General features: G+C 39.9%; 1 protein-coding gene across 3 annotated transcripts in view; it reads right to left on the bottom strand.

The window, feature by feature from the left end:
- The window catches only part of AOAH (acyloxyacyl hydrolase), a 224,651-nt gene extending 202,560 nt beyond the window's left edge, over nt 1–22,091 (bottom strand). Inside the window, exon 1 of one of the 3 annotated variants that reach the window (XM_055347624.2) lies at nt 21,576–22,081. In XM_055347624.2, the coding sequence (XP_055203599.1) occupies nt 21,576–21,702 (127 nt within the window). In that variant the 5' untranslated portion in view covers nt 21,703–22,081. Of the gene's footprint in view, nt 1–21,575 lie in introns of all 3 variants that reach the window. The other 2 variants (XM_004045314.4, XM_004045315.4) reach the window with 2 other exon arrangements.
- Between the last annotated feature and the right edge of the window lie 1,109 nt (nt 22,092–23,200).

The raw sequence follows: 23,200 nt of genomic DNA on the forward strand, positions 1-23,200 counted from the left end.
GGTATATCTCGGAGATATTCAGTTCCAGACCACCACAATAAAGCAAATAACTCAATAGTCACATGAAATTTTGGTTTCCTAGTGCATATAAGAGTTTTATTTATACCATACTGGAGTCTTTTAAATGTGCACTAGCATTATGTTTAAAAACAATGTACATATCTTAATTTTAAAAAGACTTTACGAGTAAAACTTGCTAGAGATCATCTGAGCCTTCAGCAAGTCATAATCTTTTTGCAGGTGGAGGGTCTTGCCTCGATGTTGTTGGTTGTTGACTGATCAGGGTGGTGGTTGCTGAAGGTAGGGGTGGCTGTGGCAATTTCTTAAAATAAGACAATGAAGTTTGCCACATTGACTCTCCCTTTCATGGAAGATTTCTCTGTAGGAGGCAATACTGTTTGATAGCATTTACCCACAATAGAACTTTTCAAAATTGGAGTCAGTCCTCTAAAACCCTGCTGCTGCTTTATCAACTAAGTTTATGAAACATTCTAAATCCTTTGTCATCATTTCAGCAATGTTCACAGCTTCTTCAGAGTAGATTTCACTTCAAAAAACCTCTTTATTTGCTTAGCCATAAGAAGCAATTCCTCATTCATTTAGATTTTATCATGAGATTGCAGCAATTCAGTCACATTTTCAGATTTCACTTCTAATTCGAGTTCTCTTGCCATTTATATCACATCTGCAGTTTCACCACTGAAGTCTTAAACCCCTCAAAATCATTCTTGAGGGTTGGAATCAACGTTTGCCAAACTCTTAATGCTGATATTTTGACCTCCTCCCATGAATGTTCTTCCTGGCATCTAAAATGGTAAATCCTTTCCAGAAGGTTTTCAATTTACTTTTCCGAGATTCATCAGAGGAATAAGTGCCTATGGCAGCTATAACTTTATGTAATGTATTTTTTTCTCTTTTTAAATTATACTTTAAGTTCTGGGATACATATGCAGAACGCGCAGGTTTGTTACATGGGTATACACGTGCCATGGTGATTTGCTGCACCCATCAACCCGTCGTCTACATTCGGTATTTCTCCTAATGCTATCCCTCCCCTTGCCCCCCACCCACCTACAGGCCCTGGTGTGTGATGTTCCCCTCCCTGTGCCCATGTGTTCTTATTGTTCAACTCCCACTTATGAGTGAGAACATGTGGTGTTTGGTTTTCTGTTCCTGTGTTAGTTTGCTGAGAATGAGGGTTTCCAGCTTCATCCATGTCCCTGCAAAGGACACGAAGTCATTGGTTCCAAGTCTGCTATTGTGAACAGTGCTGCAATAAACATACGTGTGCATGTGTCTTTATAGTAGAATGATTTATAATCTTTTGGGTATATACCCAGTAATGGGATTGCTGGGTTGAATGTTATTTATAGTTTTAGATCCTTGAGGAATCGCCACACTGTCTCCCACAATGGTCGTACTAATTTACACTCCCACCAACAGTGTAAAAGCATTCCTATTTCTCCACATCTTCTCCAGCATCGGTTGTTTCCTGACTTTTTAATGATCACCATTCTAACTGGATGCAAGTTACCATGTGGTGTTATTTTCTTTCTGTCTGAAGGTGTGAGATGGTATCTCATTGTGGTTTTGATTTGCATTTCTCTAATGACCAGTGATGATGAGGTTTTTTTTTTATGTTTGTTGGCTGCATAAATGTCTTCTTTTGAAAAGTGTCTGTTCACATCCTTCGCCCACTTTTTGATGGGGTTGTTTGTTTTTTTTTCTTGTACATTTGTTTAAGTTCCTTGTAGATTCTGGATGTTAGCCTTTTGTCAGATGGATAGATTGCAAAAATTTTCTCCCATTCTGTAGGTTGCCTGTTCACTCTGATGACAGTTTCTCTTGCTGTGCAGAAGCTCTTTAGTTTATAAACACCTCTATGCAAATAAACTAGAAAATCTAGAAGAAATGGATAAATTCCTTGACACATACACCCTCCCAAAACTAAACCAGGAAGAAGTCAAATCCTTGAATAGACCAATAACAAGTTCTGAAACTGAGGCAGTAATTAATAGCCTAGCAACCCAAAAAAGCCCAGGACCAGATGGATTCATAGCAAATTCTACCAGAGGTACAAAGAGGAGGAGCTGGTACCATTCCTTCTGAAACTATTCCAAACAATAGAAAAAGAGGGAATCCTCCCTAACTCATTTTATAAGGCCAGCATCATCCTGACACCAAAACCTGGCAGTGACACAATAAAAAAAGAAAATTTCAGGCCAATATCCTTGATGAACATCAATGCAAAAATCCTCAATAAAATACTGGCACACTGAATCCAGTAGCACATTAAAAAGCTTATCCACTATGAGCAAGTCAGCTTCATCCCTGGGATGCAAGTCTGGTTCAACATATGCAAATCACTAAATGTAATCCATCACATAAACAGAACCAATGACAAAAACCACGTGATTATGTCAAAAGATACAGAAAAGGCCTTCAATAAAATTCAACACCCCTTCATGCTAAAAACACTCAATAAACTAGGTATTGATGGAGCATATATCAAAATAATAAGAGCTATTTATGACAAACCCACAGCCAATATCATACTGAATGGGCAAAAGCTAGAAGCATTCCCTTTGAAAACTGGCACAAGACAAGGATGTGCTCTCTCACCACTCCCATTCAACATAGTATTGGAAGTTCTGGCCAATGCAATCAGGCAAGAGAAATAGATAAACAGAAAGAGAGAAAGTCAAATTATCTCTGTTTGCAGATGACATGATTGTATATTTAGAAAACCCCATCGTCTCACCCCAAAAACTCCTTAAGCTGATAAGCAACTTCAGCAAAGTCTCAGGATACAAAATCAACGTGCAAAAATCACAAGCATTCCAATACACCAATAATAGACAAACAGCCAAATCATGAGCAAACTTCCATTCACAATTGCTACAAAGAGCATAAAATACCTAGGAATACAACTTACAAGGGATGTGAAGAGCCTCTTCAAGGAGAAATACAAACCATTGCTCAAGGAAATAAGAGAGGACACAAACAAATGGAAAAACATTCCATGCTCATGGATAGGAAGAGTCAATATCATGAAAATGGCCATACTGCCCAAAGTAATTTACAGATTCAGTGCTATTCCCCTCAAGCTACCATTGACTTTCTTCACAGAATTAGAAAAAAACTACTGTAAATTTCATATGGAACCAAAAAAGAGCCCGTATATCCAAGACAATCCTAAGCAAAAAGAACAAAGCTTGAGGCATCACATTACCTGACTTCAAACTATACTACAAGGCTATAGGGCTACAGTAACCAAAAGGCTGCAGTAACCAAAACAGCATGGTACTGGTACCAAAACAGATATATAGACCAATGAACAGAACAGAGGCCTCAGAAATAACACCACACATCTACAACCATCTGATCTTCGACAAGCCTGACAAGAACAAGCAATGAGGAAAGGATTCCCTATTTAATAAATAGTGTTGGGAAAACTGGCTAGCCATATGTAGAAAACTGAAAATGAACCCCTTCCTTACACCTTATACAAAAATTAACTCAAGATGGATTAAACATAAGACCTAAAACCATAAAAACCCTAGAAGAAAACCTAGGCAAGACCGTTCAAGACATAGGCATCTGCAAAGACTTCATTACTAAAACACCAAAAGCAATGGCAACAAAAGCCAAAACCGACACTTGGGATCTAATTAAATAATGTATTTCTCACATAATAAGACTTGAAAGTCAAAATGACTTCTTGATTCATGAGCTACAGAATAGATGTTGTGTTAGAGACATGAAAATAAAATTAATCTCCTTGTACCTCTTCATCAGCGCTCTTGGATGACCAGGTGCATTGTCAATGAGCAGTAATATTTTGAAATAAATCTTTTTTCTGAGCAGTAGGTCTCCACAGTGAGCTCAAAATATACAGTAAACCATACACAAACAAATTTGCCGTTATCCAAGTTTTATTGTTCCATTTCTAGAGTACAAGCAGAGTAGATTTAGAAAAATTCCTAAGGGCCCTAGGATTTTCATTATGGTAAAGAAGCATTTGCTTTGACTTAAAGTCACCAGCTGCATTAGTCCCTAACAAGAGTCAGCTTGTCCTTTGGAGCTTTGCAGCTGGGTATTGACTTCTCCTCTCTAGCTATGAAAGTCATATAGATGACATCTTCTAATAGAAGGCTATTTTGTCTACATTAACAATCATTTGCTTAGTACAGCCACCTTCATCAATGATCTTAGATAGATTTTCTGGATAACTTGCTGCAGCTTCTACATCAGCATGTGTTCCTTCACCTTGCACTTTTATGTTATGGAGATAGCTTCTTTCCTTAAACCTCATAAACCAACCTCTGATAGTTTTATACTTTTTTTCCAGCTTCCTCACCTCTCCTAGCCTTCATAGAATTGAAGAGAGCTAGGATCTTGCTCTGGATTAGGCTTTGGCTTAGGGGAATAGCATGGGTGGTTTGATATTCTATCTAGACCATGAAAAGTTTTCTCCACATCAATGATAAGGCTGTTTCACTTCCTTATTATTGGTGTGTTTAGTGGAATAGTGCTTTAAATTTTTTTCAATAACTTTCTCTTTTCTTTTTTTTTTGGCATTCACCACTTGGCTAACTGTTTGGCATGAGGCCTATCTTGGCTTTAGACATGCCTCCTCACTGAGCATAATAATTTCTGGCTTTTGATTTAAAGTGAGTTTTGCGTGACTCTTTCTTTCACTTGGGCAGTTAGAGGCCATTGTAGGGTTGCTAATTGGCCTAATGTTAATATTGTTGTGTCTCAGGGAATAGGGAGGGCAATGGAGAGGGGGAGAGATGGGGAAATAGCTAGTTGGTGGAACAGTCAGAACACACACATTTATCAATTAAGGTTGCTGTCTTATATGGGTGTGGTTCATGGCACCCCGAAACAATTACAATAGTAACATCAAAGATCACTGAACACAGAGCCACACTACAGATATAATAATAATGAAAAAGTTTGAAATATTCTGAGAATTACCAAAATGTGACACAGAGACATGAAGTGAGCACATGCTGTTGGAAAAATGGTGCCGATAGACTTGTTTGGCATAGGGTTGCCATAAACCTCCAATTTGTAAAAAATGCAATATCTGCAAAGTGCAATAAAATGAAGCACAATAAAAAGAAGTGCTGCGTGTCATTTTACTACCTTCTGGCCTACAAATTTCTGATGAAAGTTCAGCCATTAGTCATATTACTGTTTTCCAGTAAGTGATAAGTCATTTTTCTGTTTGTGCTTTCAAGATTTTTATGTTGTATTTGGTTTTCAGAAGTTTGAGTTTGACTATAAGGTATCAAGATTTACTTCTTTGTTTATTTGGAGTTTCTTGAGATTCTTGGATCTGTAGGCTAATGTTTTTCTTTTCTTTTCTTTTCTTTTTCTTTTAAACAGACAGGGTCTTTTTCTGTCTCCCAGGCTCAAGAGATCCTCCCACCTCAGCCTCTGGAGTAGCTGGTTACCTATCACCACGCTGGGCTAATTTTTTATTTTTTGTAAAGATGGAGTCTTGTTACGTTGCCCAGGCTTGTCTTGAACTCTGGGACTCAAGTGATCCTTCCACCTTGGCCTCTCAAAATGCTGGGATTACAGGTGTGAGCCACTGCACCTGGCCTTTTCCTCATTTTTAAAAAGGTGTTAATCATTACATTATCAAAGACTTTTTGCTCCTCCCTTTGCTCTTTCCTCTCCCGGAACTCCCGTTTTATAAATGTTGAGATACTGGATATTATACTGCATGTTTCTGAGGCTCTGCTCATTTTTCTTCAAGCTTTATTTTCTCTATTCTTTGGTTGGGATAATTTGTATTGATGTGTTTTTAGGTTCACTGATTCTTTCTTCTTTGAACTCAAATCTTCTGTTGGGCCCATCTAGTACATTTTAAATTTCAATTATTGATTTTTAAGTCTAGTATTTCCATTTGGATCTTTATTATAATTTTATATCTCTATTGAAATTTTTTCTATTTGCTGAACATTGAACACTGTCACAATATTTTCCTTTAATTCTTTCGCTATGGTGGTCTTTAATTCTGTGGATATCCCCATAACAGCACTTTGAAGTCTTTAATTCACTCAGAGTCCCTTTCTATTGACTGCTTTTTTCATAAGTATGGATCTCGATTTTCTGTTTCTTTACATGTCTACTAATTTTTTTCGTTGTTGAAAACTGGAAGTTTTAAATAATGCATTTAGCAACTTTGGATTTTGTCTTATTTTTCTAAGAGTTGTTGTCTCTTCTTTTCTAGTAACTTTCTGGGCTTCAACTGTGGATCTGTTTACCCCGGAGTGTAGAGTTTTTTACATCTCTGCTCATTTATTAGCCTGGCTTTCTAAGGATCACTCCTGTGTCTACATAGCTTAGAGTCATCAAGCAACTTTTGCTGAAACACTTCAAGCTTGTAAGGTGTGGTAACCCTACAACGGCCTCTAACTGTTCAAGTGAAAGAGTCACCATCTGTTGATCGATCCACATGTGAGCTAGGGAATATATTCTAAGTGGCAGCCAGTTCTCAAGTTCCTCTGGGCTTTCACTTTCTGCTGAGCTCTTTTAGGTCTCCCCCGACACATGCATGGTTTCCCAATCAACTAGGGATACGTAGAGAGCTTATCTCAGCCCTTCCATGATGCGCTTCTCCAGATTATTTCCAGGATCTCCCTGCTAAACTTCTGGCTGATCACCGTTGCTTCATCAGGGATCAAACCTTGAGCTAGCAAAGCTGTAGGTTCTGCTTGTTAATTCCCAACGGCCTCCATCACTTTTGGCCAGGAGAGCCATGGATCTTTACACCTCGGTGAAATCATCTGTCCCATTAGCAGTAAACCAGCTGGTTTTTGCAGCCAGTTCCACAGTGATAAAACTACTGTTCTCACTAACCAAGCTGAGGGCAGTGTAGACAGAGCAGCCTCAGGCAAGGAGGCCACAGTATAATTGCTTTTACTGAAGTTCATGCAGTTTTTCAAAAATAAATATTTCTCAATTCATTGTATGCCACTGATGATTTCCTGCGCCCTGAAATGCTTGTGATAATTTTTCCAGTTTTATACTTAGTCTGTTGCACAGAGGAATTTCTAACACCTTCATGCGATCATCATCAGAATTCTCTTTTGTACTTATTTTTATCTGAAGGAGCCTAGGGATTTTAGGTTCCAAAGGGCAAGTTAGACTTCTCTAATTACATTTGCATTTTGTTAAATTGCAAGGGTCATTTTAAAAGACAGATTTTTTTTTTTCCAAAGCAACATTCAGGCAAGGATTTTCCTAACATTGAAAAACAACTGTTTTATAAGCAAAAAGGTATGACATTGGAGTGATTATGTTTTCTTTCCAAATTTCCAGAGTGTGAAATCCATGAGAAAAAGCTTGCATATAAAAAACAAAAAACCATAAACAAACCCAAACCACCAAAAACCCCCAAAGCCCAAAAAACTTGTTCAGTCTGCAACTTAATCTTCATCTATTGATTTCCATTATGTATTCATGTCTATTTGGTGAGTCACTTTGGAACTAAGTCACATAAATTCTCTCTTGTGATATTATCTGGGTGTTAAGTTTGAAGGCTCTTTTTGGTCTTTTAAAAGCATTTCTATGTGTGGTAGGTAGAATTATAATATTTCTGCCTCCTGATGAACACATCTTACTTAATTCCCTTTTCTGAATAAGGGCAGAACCTGTGAAAATGACTGGATATCACTTCCATGGTTATATTCTGTTACATGGCAATGACAAAAGGATTCTGCATATGTAATTAAGGACTCCAATCAGTTTATTTTGGGGTAATCAAGATTTTCCTAGATGGGCCAGGCATATTCAGGGAACCCTTTAAATGTAGAGTTTTCTCTAGCTGGTTTTGAAAGAAAGAAATAGCTATGCTACTCACTCCCTAGGAAGAGGGGCAGACTCTAGTTATTGAGAGTGATCCCTAACTGATGGCTGGGAAGCAAATGGGAGTTCAGTCCGGCAACTGCAAGGAACCGTATTCTGCCAACAACCAGTGAACTTGCAAGAGGACCACAGTCTCAAATCAGACTGAAGCCCTGGCCAACATTTTGACTTCAGCCTTGTAAAACTCCGAGCAGGGAACTCAATTATGTTATGTCCAGGCTTCTGATGTGCAGAAACTGTGAGGTAATAAATTTGTGTTGATTTAAGCTGTTAAGTGTGTGGCAATTTATCACAGAGCAATAGAAAGCTAATACACTGTGCAATCTTTCTTTATAAATTAATCTTCCTTTGAAACACCCAAGATTTGAGAATTTCTATTTACTTAAGATACAGGTTGCCATGAAATTATTCAGTTACTCAGGACTTTTTGCCTTACAATAGGTTTAATTTCACGACTTCTGGAGCACAGTTTCTATGCATTTCTTTCTTGATTTCCAAAAGAATAGATAATCACAACCCTTTTGTGTCCTTGCTATGTACCAAGCACAGTTCTAAGTGACAGGCTGTTCACATCACCCTGTGTAATTCTCATTTTGCAGATGAGGGGAATGAAGTGGTGCCGAGGGTGAAGCTATGTCCCCAACGTCACATCTGTACAGGGTGGCAGAACCAGGATTCAAATCTGAGAGCCCCACACTCTGCAGGTCTTAACCCCATGCCTTACTATTGCTTCCACAAGCACATTATAGAAAGTGTGGAAAATTCAGAAAATTACTGAGAAGGAAATATAAATCACTAGTAATGTCTTCATTTAGAGACAGCCATGTAATCACTATGACTATTTTGGCATTCATTCTGTCTAGCAAAATAGCTCTGTCAATAGAGAGGTGGGCACATTATAACTTAATGGGGATTTTACTCTGCTTAATGCTTTACAACTTTTTCTTTTTTCCCTTTTCCATAACAAATTTTAAAATATTCTGTATTCTTACCTACAGTATTAACACATTTACAAAAAAAAAATTACTTCCTTTGTTCCTGAAGCATAGCATGCTGTCATCATGGATTCTTTCGGTATTGCTCACTGTGTGACCTTTCCCCAAAGTCACAGGCCCTTCTCAGAGTGTCCCTGTGGTCTTTCTCTTCAGGTTTCAACCTCAGAGCAATCCAGGAAAGAGAGAGGCAGACAGGTGGTGAAAAATTCAGATGATCAGAAACCTACCATTTGTGCTAAAGTTGGGGTTAAATGCAATGATAATTTAAAAATAAAGGTAGGAGATTATGGAGAAGAGAGAGTGTATGGGAACCGCCACGGTAAAGGGCACTTGCAGAGGGCAGTAGCTGTGTCCAGAGAATGAGGGTGGTCCAGCTAGACCTCGAAGATCTGCCTGGCCCATGAGGGTGGAATGTGTGGTGAGTCAGATGCAGGGCCAATGTTCAGATGCCGTGGCTAAGCCAAGACCATGAACCCCACCAACCCTGAAACTTCACTTGCTGGCGCTCTTAGGGCTGAGGACAGAGACCACCTCCAAAGGCTGAGAACCATGAACATCAGAGTGACGGGTAAGTCCTCCTGGAGAACTAAGATCAACCCTCACAGAGGAGGGAAGGAAGAGGAAAAGCTAGTTACCAAAGGAGACTCAATTTAACCACATAAATGGCAAGATGAAATGTTTTCTGCTATCAGCAGAAACAGTGTCTTATGAACAAGCGTTTAGTTATAGAGAAATAGAGTGAAATTTCTGTGTGTCTAAGTTGTGATAATAAATTTTCAACCCTCCGTTGGCTCTGTCTAAATCCTTCCTATTCTTGTCAGTGACACTGTTATTTTATTGCTCACACTGGCTTGAAATTATGCGGCCACCTCTGTGTTCATCAATCAAACTATGAAGTCATCTTGGACCACTCTGTGTGTGGTATGCGGGTGTGGAGAGGGGATTATAACCTGACACTGAAGGCATTTTATATTTAACCAAATGTGAGTAAGGGAAAAACTCAGGTTTTTTCTTAACCTTTTAAAAAGCTTCCTGAGTACCAAATAGTGCTTTTAAAAAAACGAACATTCAGTGAATTAATTTAAATGTCAATGACTTAGAAACACAAGGATTATTTTCCCCCTAAATCACCCATGTAAAGAAATGTTTTGCAAAAATTAACATGTCTTATTATTGATTCTGCAACATTTGAAAAGTGGCAGAAAGAGGCACAGCCTGTTCAAGCATAGTCGACCCCTGGGTTACCCACAAAGGGAAGCCCATCAGACTAACAGTGGATCTCTCAGCAGAAACTCTACAAGCCAGAAGAGAGTGGGGGCCAATATTCAACATTCTTAAAGAAAAGAATTTTCAGCCCAGAATTTCATATCCAGACAAACTAAGCTTCAGAAGTGAAGGAGAAATAAAATACTTTACAGATAAGCAAATGCTGACAGATTTCGTCACCACCAGGCCTGCCCTAAAAGAGCTCCTGAAGGAAGCACTAAACATGGAAAGGAACAACCGGTACCAGCCGCTGCAAAAACATGCCAAATTGTAAAGAGCATCAAGGCTAGGAAGAAACTGCATCAACTAACGAGCAAAATAACCAGCTAACATCATAATGACAGGATCAAATTCACACATAACAATATTAACCTTAAATGTAAATGGGCTAAATGATCCAATTAAAAGACACAGACTGGCAAATTGGATAAACAGTCAAGATCCATCAGTGTGCTGTATTCAGGAAACCAATCTCCCATGCAGAGACACACATAGGCTCAAAACAAAGGGATGGAGGGAGATCTACCAAGCAAATGGAAAACAAAAAAAGGCAGGGGTTGCAATCCTAGTCACTGATAAAACAGACTTTAAACCACTTTAAACCAACAAAGATCAAGAGACAAAGAAGGCCATTACATAATGGTAAAGGGATCAATTCAACAAGAAGAGCTAACTATCCTAAATATATATGCACCCAATACAAGAGGACCCAGATTCATAAAGCAAGTCCTTAGAGACCTACAAAGAGACTTAGACTCCCACACAATAATAATGGGAGACTTTAACACCCCACTGTCAACATTAGACAGATCAACGAGACAGAAAGTTAACAAGGATATCCAGGAATTGAACTCAGCTCTGCACCAAGCAGACCTAATTGACATCTACAGAACTCTCCACCCCAAATCAACAGAATATACTTTCTTTTCAGCACCACACCACACCTATTCCAAAATTGACCACATAGTTGGAAGTAAAGCACTCCTCAAGAAATGTAAAAGAACAGAAATTATAACAAACTATCTCTCAGACCACAGTGCAATCAAACTAGAACTCAGGATTAAGAAACTCACTCAAAACTGCTCAAACATGGAAACTGAACAACCTGCTCCTGAATGACTACTGGGTACATAACATAATGAAGGCAGAAATAAAGATGTTCTTTGAAACCAACGAGAACAAAGACACAACATACCAGAATCTCTGGGACGCATTCAAAGCAGCGTGTAGAGGGAAATTTATAGCACTAAATGCCCACAAGAGAAAGCAGGAAAGATCTAAAATTGACAACCTAACATTACAATTAAAAGAACTAGAGAAGCAAGAGCAAACACATTCAAAAGCTAGCAGAAGGCAAGAAATAACTAAGATCGGAGCAGAACTGAAGGAAATAGAGACACAAAAAACCCTTCAAAAAATCAATGAATCCTGGAGCTGGTTTTTTGAAAAGATCAACAAAATTGATAGACCGCTAGCAAGACTAATAAAGAAGAAAAGAGAGAAGAATCAAATAGATGCAATAAAAAATGATAAAGGGGATATCACCACCAATCCCACAGAAATACAAACTACCATCAGAGAATGCTATAAACACCTCTACGCAAATAAACTAGAAAAGCTAGAAGAAATGGATAAATTCCTCGACACATACACTCTCCCAAGACTAAACCAGGAAGAAGTTGAAAATCTGAATAGACCAATAATAGGCTCTGAAATTGAGGCAATAATTAATAGCTTACCAACCAAAAAAAGTCCAGGACCAGATGGATTCACAGCCGAATTCCACCAGAGGTACAAGGAGGAACTAGTACCATTCATTCTGAAACTATTCCAATCAATAGAAAAAGAGGGAATCCTCCCTAACTCATTTTATGAGGCCAGCATCATTCTGATACCAAAGCCTGGCAGAGACACAACCAAAAAAGAGAATTTTAGACCAATATCCCTGATGAACATCGATGCAAAAATCCTCAATAAAATACTGGCAAACCAAATCCAGCCTCACATCAAAAAGCTTATCCACCATGATCAAGTGGGCTTCATCCCTGGATGCAAGGCTGGTTCAACATATGTAAATCAATAAATGTAATCCAGCATATAAACAGAACTAATGACAAAAACCACATGATTATCTCAATAGATGCAGAAAAGGCCTTTGACAAAATTCAACAACCCTTCATGCTAAAATCTCTCAACAAATTAGGTATCAATGGGACGTATCTCAAAATAATAAGAGCTATCTATGACAAACCCACAGCCAATATCATACTGAATGGGCAAAAACTGGAAGCATTCCCTTTGAAAACGGGCATAAGACAGGGATGCCCTCTCTCACCACTCCTACTCAACATAGTGTTGGAAGTTCTGGCCAGGGCAATCAGGCAGGAGAAGGAAATAAAGGGCATTCGATTAGGAAAAGAGGAAGTCAAATTGTCCCTGTTTGCAGATGACATGATTGAATATCTAGAAAACCCCATCATCTCAGCCCAAAATCTCCTTAAGCTGATAGGCAACTTCAGCAAAGTCTCAGGATACAAAATCAATGTGCAAAAATCACAAGCATTCTTATACACCAATAACAGACAGAGAGCCAAATCATGAGTGAACTCCCATTCACAATTGCTTCAAAGAGCATAAAATACCTAGGAATACAACTTACAAGGGACATGAAGGACCTCTTCAGGGAGAACTACAAACCACTGCTCAAGGAAATAACAGAGGATACAAACAAATGGAAGAACATTCCATGCTCATGGGTAGGAAGAATCAGTATCATGAAAATGACCATACTGCCCAAGGTAATTTATAGATTCAATGTCATCCCCATCAAGCTACCAATGACTTTCTTCACAGAATTGGAAAAAACTACTTTAAAGTTCATATGGAACCAAAAAAGAGCCCACATTGCCAAGTCAATCCTAAGCCAAAAGAACAAAGCTGGAGGCATCACGCTGCCTGACTTCAAACTATACTACAAGGCTACAATAACCAAAACAGCATGGTACTGGTACCAAAACAGACATATAGACCAACGGAACAGAACAGAGCCCTCAGAAATAATGCCACATATCTACAACTCTCTGATCTTTGACAAACCTGAGAAAAACAAGCAATGGGGAAAGGATTCCCTATTTAATAAATGGTGCTGGGAAAACTGGCTAGCCATATGTAGAAAGCTGAAACTAGATCCCTTCCTTACACCTTATACAAAAATTAATTCAAGATGGATTAAAGACTTAAATGTTAGACCTAAAACCATAAAAACCCTAGAAGAAAACCTAGGCAATACCATTCAGGACACAGGCGTGTGCAAGGACTTCATGTCTAAAACACCAAAAGCAATGGCAACAAAAGCCAAAATTGACAAATGGGATCTAATTAAACTAAGGAGCTTCTGCACAGCAAAAGAAACTACCGTCAGAGTGAACAGGCAACCTACAGAATGGGAGAAAATTTTTGCAACCTACTCATCTGACAAAGGGCTAATACCCAGAATCTACAATGAACTCAAACAAATTTACAAGAAAAAACAAACAACCCCATCAAAAAGTGGGCAAAGGATATGAACAGACACTTCTCAAAAGAATACATTTATGCAGCCAAAAGACAGATGAAAAAATGCTCATCACTGACCATCAGAGAAATGCAAATCAAAACCACAATGAGATACCATCTCACACCAGTTAGAATGGCGATCATTAAAAAGTCAGGAAACAACAGGTGCTGGAGAGGATGTGGAGAAATAGGAACACTTTTACACTGTTGGTGGGACTGTAAACTAGTTTAACCATTGTAGAAATCAGCGTGGCGATTCCTCAGGGATCTAGGACTAGAAATACCATTTGACCCAGCCATCCCATTACTGGGTATACATCCAAAGGATTATATATCATGCTGCTGTAAAGACACATGCACACGTATGTTTATTGCAGCACTATTCACAATAGCAAAGACTTGGAACCAAGCCAAATGTCCAACAATGATAGACTGGATTAAGAAAATGTGGCACATACACACCATGGAATACTGTGCAGCCATAAACAATGATGAGTTCATGTGCTTTGCAGGGACATGGATGAAGCTGGAAACCATCATTCTCAGCAAACTATCACAAGGACAAAAAACCAAACACGGCATGTTCTCAATCATAGGTGGGAATTGAACAGTGAGAACACGTGGACACAGGAAGGGGAACATCACACACCGGGGCCTGTTGTGGGGTGGAGGGAGAGGGGAGGGATAGCATTAGGAGACACACCTAATGTTAAATGATGAGTTAATGGGTGCAGCACACCAACATGGCACGTGTATACATATGTAACAAACCTGCACGTTGTGCACATGTACCCTGAAACTTAAAGTATAATAAATAAATAAATAAATAAATAAATAAATAAATAAATAAATAAATAAAAAAGCATAGTCGACCTTGCATTTGCTTAGTGTTCAAATGGGACATACTGTTCAGTGCTAACAAATATGGTAAACTGGGGAAGGGGATCTTGGGGCTTTCCACAGCTTCAATCTGCTTTGGGAATACATCTATGGCCACGTCCTCAGGTCTTCTGGTTAGTTCCCCACTGCGGGGTTATGCTTTGGGATTGGAGCTGGGGTTGTTTGTGATGGGTCTGTAGGCTCAATAGCTCAGTAACTTCTGTGAGGGCTCCTTTTGGAGTATCCCTCCAGTTACAGCAATACCCTGCTTCAGTGAGAGCTATCCCCTCGTGCCATGAGCCTGGCAGCCATCTCTGTATTTTGAGCTCTCCCCACTCCCACCCGCCCCTTAGTCAGTGAACTAAAGACTTAGCCCAAATTCTCTCTGCTGGGAAGCTGGAATTGGTAACCAGAAGGTGAACACACTTCTGCGGGCTGAACTACCACATATGAACTCAGAGCTTTTGGGAGCCAGTAGTCAGCCAAAGGGTGGAGGGCATTAAACCAGCTGCTCTGTAGGGATAGAGATGGAGGCAGTGGCGAGGCACCGGGAGAGAGAACTCTCTGGGTTCCTGGCGGCCAACATTTTTTGTTTCCTAGCTTGATTTGTAGGCCTGTTTTCTCCTTTTGATTCTAAAATTCACTCTTGGAATTCTCACAAGCAAATTTCCTCTTTTTCTCTTATTTTATTTATTTATTTATTTATTTTTGCTTAGCCTAGTTTAAGTTAATTCCTGTTACTTGCAACCCCAGGAGTTTCGCTCCTGGTTGCTATATTTGTGGTGAGGAACTTGGTGTCTGGGAAATAAGACAAAGGAACGGGCATATGACAAAAGAAAACTAATAACTACAACAACAATTTTAAAATATAGGTCTTAGATATGACACCAAAAATACAAGAGACAAAAGAAAAAAATAGATACACTGGACTCCATCAAAATTACTCAGTTTTGTTCGTGAAAGGCCACCATTATGAAAGTGGGGGAAGGAAACACAAAATGGGAGAAAATATTTGTGAATCATATATTTGAAAAAAGACGTGTATCTAGAACATATGGAGAATTTTTGCAATTCAACAATAAAAAGACAAACCCAATTTAAAGAGGGGCAAAATATTTGAATATAAATCTTTTTTCAAAGAAGATACACAAATGGCCAATAAGCACATGAAAAGATGCTAACATCATTATCATTTGGGAAATACAAATTAAAACCAAAAATGAAATCTCACTCCACAGCTACTATGATGGCGATAGCAAAATGATGAATAACTAAGTGTTGGCAAGAAGGTGGAGAAGTTACAACTTTCATACACCGCTGGTAGAAATGTAAAATGGTGCAGCTGCTTGGAAAGTAGTTTGGCAGTTCCTCAAAATGTTAAAGATGGTATTACCGCATGCCCTAGAAATTCCACTCCTAGGTATATACCCAAAAGAAATAAAAACACATGTCTACACAAAATCTTGTACATGAATATTCATAGCAGAATTATTCATAATTACCAAGAAGTGAAAACAACTCAAATGTCCATCAATAATGAATAAGTAACAAAACCAAGTATGTCCATACAGTGGAATATTATTCAGCTGTAAGAAGAAATAGGGTTGATACATGCCACAATATGAATGAACCTTGAAAACATTATGCTAAGTCAAAGAGGCCTGTAGCAAAAGGCCAAGTTTTATATTATCGTATTTATGTGAAATGCCCATAGAGACAGGAAGTAGAGTGGTGATTTCCAAGGGCTATAGAGAGAAGGAAATGGGGAGTAACTGCTAAGAGAATTGGATTTTTGGGTGGAGCAGTGAAATGTTCTGGAATTAGATACTGGTGATCAATGCACAACTCATGAATATACTAAATGCCACTTTTACACTTTAAGAGTGAAGTTTATGATACATGAATTATATTTCTCAATAAAGCTGTTATTTAAAACAATATGGGAAAAATATTTTACCCTGATTTAATCACATCAACAATAACATAATCACAATTAAAGCGAGGAATAAGCCAAGTTTTAACTAACTATGTAACCTTGAACAAGTTACTTATTTCTGTCTTTATTTTTTCGCCTACCAAACAAGGATAATGATAATACAGACTTCATAAGGTCATTGTAATGATTAAATGGGTTAGTACACATAAATCTTTTGGAAGATGGCTTATCATACAGTCAGTGTCCAATAAATGTTGGCAATTATTATAATTATTAACTCGCAAATGTAATTTGTGTGGCTTAAGAGCACTTGGCTGTAGTGACTTTCTCCAGGCATCACTCCAATTAGTCCACATTCAAGTCAGAGAAAAGATGGAAGGTACAACCCCCACGGAGAAGTGTTGGGGAGACCAGTAGCAAAACAAACTTTATGAGTAAGAAGCAAATTTGATTACTCAAAAATAATCTTCATAAAAATGGATGAAACCCAACTAGTTCAGTTGATCTTGAAGAAAAATAGGAAGGAAGAACTTCTTCCATGTGTTGGGAAGGTGATATAAATATTTTAGGTTATTATGATCTTACAAATCAAGGCAAGGATATCCTTTAATGATCAAGGTAAGAATTTATGTTGGAATGGCAATTAAAAGACAGCTGACAACTAACAAAAATGAAGAGGGCTGGACACGGTGGCTCATGCTTTTAATCCCAGCACTTTGGGAGGCTGAGGCAGACAGATTGCTTGGGCCCAGAAGTTTGAGACCAGCCTGGACAACATAATGAGACCCTGTCTCCACAGAAATAAAAATAAAACAATTAGGCAGGCATGGTGGTGTGCACCTGTAGTCCCAGTTACACAGGAGGCTGAGGTGGGAGGATCACTATAGCCTGGGCTGTTGAGGCTTCAGTGTGCTATAATTGTACCACTGCACTGTAGCCTGGGTGATAGGGTAGGACTTTGTCTTTATTAAAAAAAAAAAAAGATGAATCATTCTTGCTCAGTTGGGATGATCAGAAATCCAGCTGCCGAATCACCTTTTGCTCAGAAAAGTTTTTGTGGCCTGGGTTCTTTCAGCAAGCAGGTGAATGCAACAGAATCTTTGAGATAACTGAAGCTTCCTTCTTTGACTAGCAATATTCAGGTAGAAATGTTCCTAGAATTCTAAAGTTTTTGTTTTGTTTTGTTTTGTTTTGTTTTTTGAGATGGAGTCTCGCTCTGTCGCCCAGGCTGGAGTGTGGTGATGTGATCTCGGCTCACTGCAACCTCTGCCTCCTGGGTTCAAGCGATTCTTCTGCCTCAGCCCCCTGAGTAGCTGGGACTACAGGCATGCACCACCACGTCCTGCTAATTTTTGTATATCCATATACACATTTTTTTTTTTTTTAGTAGAGACAGGGTTTCACCATATTGGCCAGGCAGGTCTCAATCTGCTGACCTCGTGATCTGCCCACCTCAGCCTCCCAAAGTGCTGGGATTACAGGCGTGAGCCACCACACACGACCTAAAATCTTAAAGTTTTAAACACTCTTTTTGAGGCTATTACTTCATCTTCCCCAGGTGGCTTTATGAGCGGAGTCCGCAGTGCCCGCTTCCAAGCTATGAGCCTCTGCCCTGCACTTCATGGTGCTCTGCTGGCTCTGGCATTGGCAGTTTAAAGAGTTTTAGAGAAAGGGTATTATCAAGGGCACTAAGGGCCCAGTTCAACATTCATTTTAAAGGACTGTAATCTTTACAAGGCTCCAGGTTTTTGTTTTCCTCTAAACTGGACAGTGAATTTCCTGAAGACAGACATTCTAAAAATCCTTCTTCTCCTTCACCTGTGTATCCCTGGCTCTGAGCGCAGGGTCTCGCACATTCAGTGGCCATGTGAGAACTGAGTGCACGGAAATGTTTGGGGACCACCTTTCTGCTGGAGGGTTTGAAGTCATGTAATCCTGCTTTTTGTCAGAAAGTTGTTAGGGTGTTGGCAACAAATGTAGAGTTAGAAGAACTCCAATCAACAATTCCTTCTCTTCTCTCCCCTCTTCCACACACTTCTTCCTCTTCCCACCAGCTGCGAGAGAGCGGACCTCACTGCTTCCTGATATGCTTCCCACATGCAACCCTTTCAGTAAGTACACCCCAGGATCCCCTGTCAGGAGACGCTCGCTCCCCAGCTTCTGGAGCCATTGGTCTGAAGGATTATGCCAGCATCAGAGTCCCTTGCCAGAACTGTCTCCACCAATGGGAGATGTCTCAAAATTACAGCCCTCCCCTGTGGTCAGGTCACATCGAGGGACTGTTTGATGTGGGAATTCCAAGACCTGCACCTACTTCAGGACAACTCTGAAGAGCTATTTTAGTCCCAGAGCTCTCAGTGGGACTTCTTTTATGGCTGCAGCACAGCCCACCTTCTCCCTGCCAACCCCACTGCCTTCCTCTCTTGCTGGTCTTTTTGCCAAGAGCACTTCTCAATAAACTCCCCTGCACACACATTTCTAATCCTGTCTCCCCCAGAAGCCAACTTCAATCAGTGAAGCACCAAGTTGGACCACCTTCAGCCCCTGTCTCAGCACATAGGCAGTGCTCAGTAAGTGTTCATCACAAGACTGGACTCCTCTTGCCCCCACCTTTCTTGCTATTATGACAACAGGTGAATAAGTCACCCAGACAGAGTTAACCAGAAGAAGTTGTGAGTTGCTGGGAAAATGGATGCTAAATCATCCTCAAACCTAATCAGCAACAGAGTCTCCAAGCTCTTGGGGCCATGAGAATTTGTATGAGCAACCAAAGTGAACCTCTGTGAGTGATAGAGATGACCACACATTTCTTGACCCTCTCCATCAAAATGAAGGGTCTCTGCCCCCTCCCTTTGAGTCTGGGTGGAGGAACTTGTGAATGCTTTGAGCAATGGAAGATGGCAAGTAATGCTGTGCCTGTTTCCAGAACCAAAACTTGAAAGATTGGCAGCTTCTAATTCCTGTCTTTTGGAATTCTCTCTGGGATTCCTAAGCTGCCAGGTAAGAAAGCCTACTACCCAAGATAGCCATGTGTGGGCACTCTGATGGCACTCCCAGATGAGCCAACCCTCTAGCCATTCCCTCACCCTTAAGGTGCCAAACATGCGAGTGAAGCTGTTTTTGTCAGTCCCAGATCCATCAATCCACCATCCGAATACCACCTCCTAACCTCAGTCACTCCTACATGGAGAAGAAGAATCACCAGCCAGTGTTCGAACAAATTTTTCACCCATAAAATCATAATACAACAAAATGGTTATTATTGTAATTTTTGATGCAGCAATAGAAAAACCAGAGCAACCCCATCCTGAAATCTCCCCAACACCTCCTTCTTAATCTCTATGACCTCACTGGGAACAGGGCAGAGAAAGGAATGTGTACCTCCTGTCCATTTTACTGAAGTGAAGGTCCAAGGATCTCAGCCCTGACAACTTGCCCAAACTCAAACATTTAGTTTGCAATGAGCCCAGAAGTAAAACTGATTTCATCTGAGCTTTTCTCAAGTGTATTTCCATTTGATGGGCAGTAGGGTTTTGTTTTGAGAAAAATGAAAAGGTGATAAATAGTTATTTAAGGAAACCAAATACTGGGGGAGGATGATCTCCCAGGCATGGTTCAAAGGACCACACACCTCTGCCTTCAGGTCTCTGGAAAATAGTCTTGGGGAATCTGGGTCTTAATTAAAACAAGACTTTGGAGGCTGGGAGCGGTGGCTCATGCCTGTAATCCCAGCACTTTGGGAGCCGAGGGGGGCGGATCACGAGGTCAGGAGTTCGAGACCAGTGTGGCCATCATAGGGAAACCCCATCTCTACTAAAAATACAAAAAATTAGCTGGGTGTGGTGGTGTGCATCTGTAATCCCAGCTACTCGAGGCAGGAGAATTGTGTGAACCAGGGAGGCAGAGGTTGCAGTGAGCTGAGACTGCACCATTGTACTCCAGCCCAGGTGACAGTGCGATAATCCATCTCAAAAAAAAAAAAAAAAAAAAAAAAAAAAGGACTTTGGAAGTAGAGATGCATCTCCTAACATGTACAATGACCTGAGGCCATGATTTTGAGGAAGTAGGACAAATTCAGATATATTTCCATATTGTCTCCAGAAACAATTCCTAAGTGTCAGAATCTGTGTCCAGATTTTCCATTTGCAGCATGTGGCCATCAGACTTATCCTAGAGTTATTTTCCTGGCTTCTCAAGCTAGGATTGTATTTTGAGGTCTGCTCATTGAACAATTACTTACTACTCAGAGTTCTGAGTCTATGTGGCTCCATGGACTGTACCATCTAAATGCCACCACTATTATGAGAATTCCCATGTTATGAGAGCTACAATGTGAATATCAAAGATCTTACCTTACTTCCTACTCTCATCCAAAAAAAACAAACAAAAAAACCTCTCGGAAATAAAACACTTCATTAACAGATAAGCCAAGAAGCCATATCAATGCTCAGCGTCTCCAGGTGATCGCCAAATCTGGATTCTCTGAGAGACGGAAGGAAGCTAAGATGGTTGAGTCCTTACTGTGTGCACATGCCACAGATTTACATGCATAGTCACAATTTCCACGGTACCCCTATGAGATGGGTCTCACTCACTTCAGTTCACCAATAAGGACACAGAAGCATGGAGAGGGTTAAGTACATTGCTCCAGGTTTCCACAGCCAGTAGGAAATGGGAGAGAAGGGTAGGAGGAGGGCAGTGATTCAAACTCAGATGTGTTTATATGAGGTCAAAGCCCATGAAAAGCAGTAAAAATTTCAGATTAAAATAGCCTGAAATAATAGTTACCTATACAAGAAGAAAAAATTCCAGTCGCCAATGAGGTGGAAGAGTTTTATGCCCAATTTAAACTAGTATGCTTTTTATTCACATAGATGTATGTAGTGTCAATGTCTACTCTTAGACTCTACATTTCTCTGTGTCAGTGAGGTTACTGGTGCCTTACCTGGAATCTTACAATTCTTGATTTAATAAAATATGTGATTTATTATGCAAGCAAAGTACTGGATCCCATTGTTATGTCTACATAGAAAATACAAAAATATTTATTTACATACCTACACAGGTGTGCCCATTCGAGTGGCTGGGCCTGGACTGGTCATCGTTGGCTGGAGAGGCCGAGGACTGAAGAGACAGGAGCAAGAATAGAGGCGCCACCGTAAGGATTTTCCAGGGGGACTGCATCTCCAAGCTATGCACCCCAAGTGATCACCCGGCTTCAGAAGCTCCCAACTGAGGGATGCTGGAGCTGAGGCTGCAGAATCAATTGATCTCTCTCTCCTTCTCTTCCTCACTCTCTTTGACACACACACCCCGCCCTCTCACATACACACTTTTCAATAAGTGTGAAGTGAATAAAAGCACACATAAACACTCACAGACCCACAGCTTGCTCTTGTTGGACCCTGAGAGAGCCACACACAAAGAGCTGGAGGGAGTCTGTGGTGTGCGGTTCTGCTGAGGTAAAGACTGCAGGATAAAGAAAACCCAAGTTGCACAGTGGCAGCAACTTCTGTGCTCCCTGGCTCAGTGAAGTTAGTGACCATAAACCCCGCGAGCCTCGAGGCTTGCCGGAACTGATCTGTTGGGTTGGTTAGGAGGCCCTTCCCCTTTCATTCTTGCAAAACAAAACAAAACAATACTAAAGCCAAAACTGAGAAGAAAAGAGAAAAAAAAAAACTAATCCACAAGCACACAACCCTTTAACAATTTGATCAGCAGCAACCACATATTGTAGAAATTCTAATTGGTTACATTCAGAACTTACTTAGTCTTGTTTTCAACAGCTTTATATGGTAAGGTTGTGATCCTTATTTTGTTGTAAAAGGATATTCTGGTCAAATAATATCTTTCCTCTGGAGAAATTGGGTTATTCCTTGAAGGGTCAAAGCCTTTTATTTGGTGTGCAGAAAATAAGCAGTGCAGAAAATAATGGGCAGTTAGCATGGTGGGATTTTAGATCTAATGAGAAAAAACATGGGTTAGAATTAATCAATTCACAGTTGCTAGGCTGTGCACAATGCATCTTTTTCTCCTCCAGAATTTCGAAGTGCATTTTGTGGATGATTTGTTAAGAGACTGATTTTCTGCTCTGAAGAATAGAACTGAACACTGTCTTTCTGAGGAAAAAAAAAAATCGGAACCAGATCATAGATAAAAGACATATAATCTAAATGTTTCTCTCTAAAATAAGATAAAACAAAATCATATGCCATTCTCAGTCAAGATAAGAGGACAGGGTCAAAGTACCACAGTCTAGGTAAGTGTAGGAGGTCATGTGATTCTGTTTCTCTCTGCTTAGGCTCTGAGGGAGCTTATTACAAATTCTGAAATATTATAGAAGCTATCTAAATTGTTAGCAATTAAAAAAATAGCATTTGGAGTAGCAGGCAAAGTTTTAGAGTAGCATCCTTTCCAGGATGTAGGAAATACCAGTTTTTATGGTTTGAAGATTTCTTGTGCAGTCATTAGTCTTACAAGCACCGATGGGGCTACAATTCCCAAACCTGCTGCAGAGATAGCACAAGTCAGAGTGTTTCCCTAATTACACTTCCAGCCCGATACTGAGGATATCGTTGGGCGTCCATGGGCCTGTGACTTCCTCTGACTCTAAGGTGCTGCTGCTTCAGTTCTTCACTCTGTGACTAAGAGGAGCTCTGGGGTCACTAGGACCACCACAGGG

This window comes from Gorilla gorilla, chromosome 6 (assembly GCF_029281585.2).
Source record: "Gorilla gorilla gorilla isolate KB3781 chromosome 6, NHGRI_mGorGor1-v2.1_pri, whole genome shotgun sequence".
In the NCBI taxonomy this organism is placed as follows: domain Eukaryota; kingdom Metazoa; phylum Chordata; class Mammalia; order Primates; family Hominidae; genus Gorilla; species Gorilla gorilla.